Genomic DNA, 3,360 nt, shown 5'->3' on the forward strand with positions numbered 1-3,360 from the left:
GGGGGGGGGGGGGGGGGAAGCTGCCCTCAGCTCATGCCTTAAGACCACAGGCATGCTCTCATGCCTGCTTTCAGGTAGAGGGGGCTGCCTATTTTTTAACTATTACTGTATACAGATGAAAAGTTATCTACAGTCATTCAGAGTTGTACATTTCAGCTAATTTCCATTTTAAACTAAATAAGACTTGAGATGATTCTTAAAATGTAAAATATTGGTCTGTAACTTTCTTTTGTGGTAGGAAGAATATGAAAAACAGCTTAAAGGCACAGAAGAGCAGGTAGAAGAGTTGGAAATGATCTTGAAGAATATGGAAGTGCTCCTACAAGAAAAAGTGGATGAGCTGAAAGAACAAGTGAGTGGTAGACAGTTGTAGTTCCCATGCTCACCCTCTTTCAAAACACTGGAAGACTCACACACCATGGGTGGGACTGTCCTGGTATTGGAGGGCTGAGTGCCAGTCACAGGGACCGTAAGGATGTGCACGCATCTCCGTGTGTGCTGGGGAACCCTGAGAAAGAGGTGCGTTCCAGGCAGAGAACAGGCCAATGTCCCTAGGGCCAACCATGGCACGTCTGAGGGCCATCAAGGACACTGTGTCTAGTGTGAACTGATTTGGGGGCGGGGGAGGGTGGTACAGATAGGCAGAGCCTGTCGTGTGTGTCCTGTAGGTGAAGGTCAAGAGTCTTTATTTTAAGAGCAGTTAGAAGCCATTATAAGGTTTTAAGTTAGATCATGATATAATCTATATTTTTAAAGAAATCATACTGGCGAGAAAAATCATTTTGGCTGCTATAAATAGGAGCAGAGACAAGTAAAAGAGGCTGCCCTAGTTTCCTTGATCTAATCCTACAGTCTAAGTGGGTAAGAGCTGCGGGTGGAGCAACAGCACATCCATTGTGGCAACAAGGTCGTAGCCTGGTGAAGCAGAGGCATAGGCTGAGACAGAGGCAGAGGCCCGGTGAGAGCTGGCAGCAGCTGGGGAGAGGCCTGGACACAGCAGCAACACCAGAAGAGTTATCCTCAGTGCTATAAGAGATTAAGACGAATGTGAAAATCTGGAGAAATATTTTTATTCCATAGTAATCAAGTATGGTGTGATTTATCTGAGGCATCCTGAGCTGAGCCCAAACTGGATGAGACATTCACACCTCTTGTTCCTGTCCAGGTCACTCTGCCTGGGGCCACCCTGCTGCTGGAGCCTCCAGTCCCGTTCCTATGTCTCGACTGTCATGGATGCTAGTGCCTCCCGCTTCTTTACCATCACTCACTTGCATAGCCTGCAGTTTGTCCCTTTTGCCTGCCAAAACCTTCATCGGGTTCAGTCCCGGCTCCTACACAACTGTCCTAGGCCCCTTGCTGGCTCCCGTGCACTCCCTCCTCTCTCTGACCTCAGTTCCTCTGACCTCTTCTCTCCACTGCAGTTTTGCTCCTCCTTGCACCAAGGAGGACGCGCTCCCTCAACATTTAACTGCCTCCCCACATCCTGCTGCACTCTGCCTCCTCCAGGACCCCTCTGAAGCCCACCCCCCAAGCACACAAACCTTAAGGGCTACTGACTCTCCCCCTGCCCCTCTAGCTCTCTGCTCATCTTTACAGAAATGCCCTCCACAGTCATCTGGCACCACCTCAGCTGCCTGTCCTCCCATCTACCCTGCTGCAGGCTCAGGCCTAAGACCCTGGAGTCATGGCTGACCCCTCCTCCTACCCATGTCCACATCTGACCTATAGTGCCACCCTCAGGACGGACACAGAACCCAACCATTTCTCAGCTCCCACCCTCACCTTCTGCATCTTAAAGGTTTCCTGTTTCCTCCCTTATTCTACTCTGAGCACATGAGCAATAGCAATCCTTCTAGAAAACGTGATCGAGTTCCTGTTCCTTCTCTGCTCAGAACCATCCAGTCTTCCTACGACCCTCTGAATAAAGGCAGAGTTTTTGCAATGGCCTGCAGAGTTCTGCCAGATCTAGTCCCCCCTTTGCCCCCTCAAAACTCTGGGTTGCTTGTCTGCCTCCCCCTCGACAATGCCCCTGCAGCTACCATGGTGTCCTGGCAGTTCCCGTCACCCTGAGCTTGTGTGCTTTTGTGGGGCCTTTGTGCTGGCTCGTTCTTGCCCAGACAGCCTCACGACCTGCTCCCTGACCTTATTCATGTCTCTGTTCAAGTGTCCTTACAGAAGCTCTCGTCTGTTCACCCCAACCAAAATGGGACCCTCCCGCAGCTGTCCGTCCCCTGCTGGGTGTTCTGAGCACATGTGCGCCTTTTTCATCTACCTCCTTCTATTAGAATATGTGCCCCATGAAGCGGGGATGCTGTTAGAGCGGTGGGCACACGTGGGGCTGCATAGTGACTACTCGTGAATGAACAAGTTCAGCACTGAGGAGGCCCAGTGCAGGGACCTCTGTGCCTTGTATCTTGAACAAGGTCATGGTAAGGTTTGGTGTCCAAAGTGGGCTTGTGTTCCTGTCCCTGAAGCCCTTGTAGGCATTGTGTACGTGGCACCAGGTGCCTTGGTGTGTCCTGGGTGACTTCACCAGCAGAGCATGCTGAGATGAACCAAACATTTTTTGCACTCCTGACAATTTCATTGTCTTACAATGGACGGGGTAGAGGGCCTTTTTGAGGACTACTGGTTTTGGTCTTAAGTCGTCTTTTCATAGCAAAAACAATTCTCGCAAAGTTGCCTTTCTCCACCCCATAGCTCAGCAGATTCTCAATTTCCTCCCTCATGCCAGGGTAACAAAAATTGCCATTACATTCAATATTTGTATCAGATCTGTAAGAACCCCCAAATTAGAGTTTTAACAAACATGGAAATGATGAGAGAGGCAAGCTGGTCGTGTGGCATTTCTGCACTAAATTTACAGTAAAGTATGACTTTCTCCCCTGTCTAGCTTGAAAAGAACACAAAATCTGACTTACTGCTCAAGGAGCTCTTTGTGGAAAATGCTCACCTGATGAAAGCACTTCAGGTCACCGAAGAGAAGCAACGAGGTGCTGAGAAAAACAGCCGCATCTTGGAAGAAAAAGTTCGAGCTCTCAACAAGCTAATCAGTAAGATTGCTTCAGCATCCCTCTCTGTGTAAAGGTAGCTTATTTTCCTAGAATTCATCTTAAAGGACATCTTTTAAAATTAAGCCACTGTGATGCCATAATTTTCTATGGCTCATCAGCCACGTATCCTCACACCCATGAGGATTCTCTCTTCACCCCACCAACATTTAATGAATGTCAACTACGTGCCAGATGCTGGGGAAATACACATGTAAAATTCCCAATTTTGCTTCTCGCTGGTGAGACAGATTCTAGGGGCTCTCAGCAAAGATCTAAAAGACAGTTGTTAAATAAAACACTTCCAATG

The 3,360-nt window shown here is 48.6% G+C and overlaps 1 protein-coding gene across 1 annotated transcript in view; it reads left to right on the forward strand.

Moving 5' to 3' along the window:
* Window positions 1-3,353, forward strand: part of NINL (ninein-like) — a 91,371-nt gene extending 88,018 nt beyond the window's left edge. Inside the window, exons 21-22 of the mRNA XM_008593888.1 lie at window positions 239-352; window positions 2,894-3,353. Of these exons, the coding sequence (XP_008592110.1) occupies window positions 239-352; window positions 2,894-3,085 (306 nt within the window). The 3' untranslated portion in view covers window positions 3,086-3,353. The remainder of the gene's footprint in view (window positions 1-238; window positions 353-2,893) is intronic.
* The last annotated feature ends 7 nt before the right edge of the window (window positions 3,354-3,360 follow it).

This window comes from Galeopterus variegatus, unplaced genomic scaffold, assembly GCF_000696425.1.
Source record: "Galeopterus variegatus unplaced genomic scaffold, G_variegatus-3.0.2 Scaffold9831, whole genome shotgun sequence".
NCBI classification, from domain to species: Eukaryota; Metazoa; Chordata; class Mammalia; order Dermoptera; family Cynocephalidae; genus Galeopterus; species Galeopterus variegatus.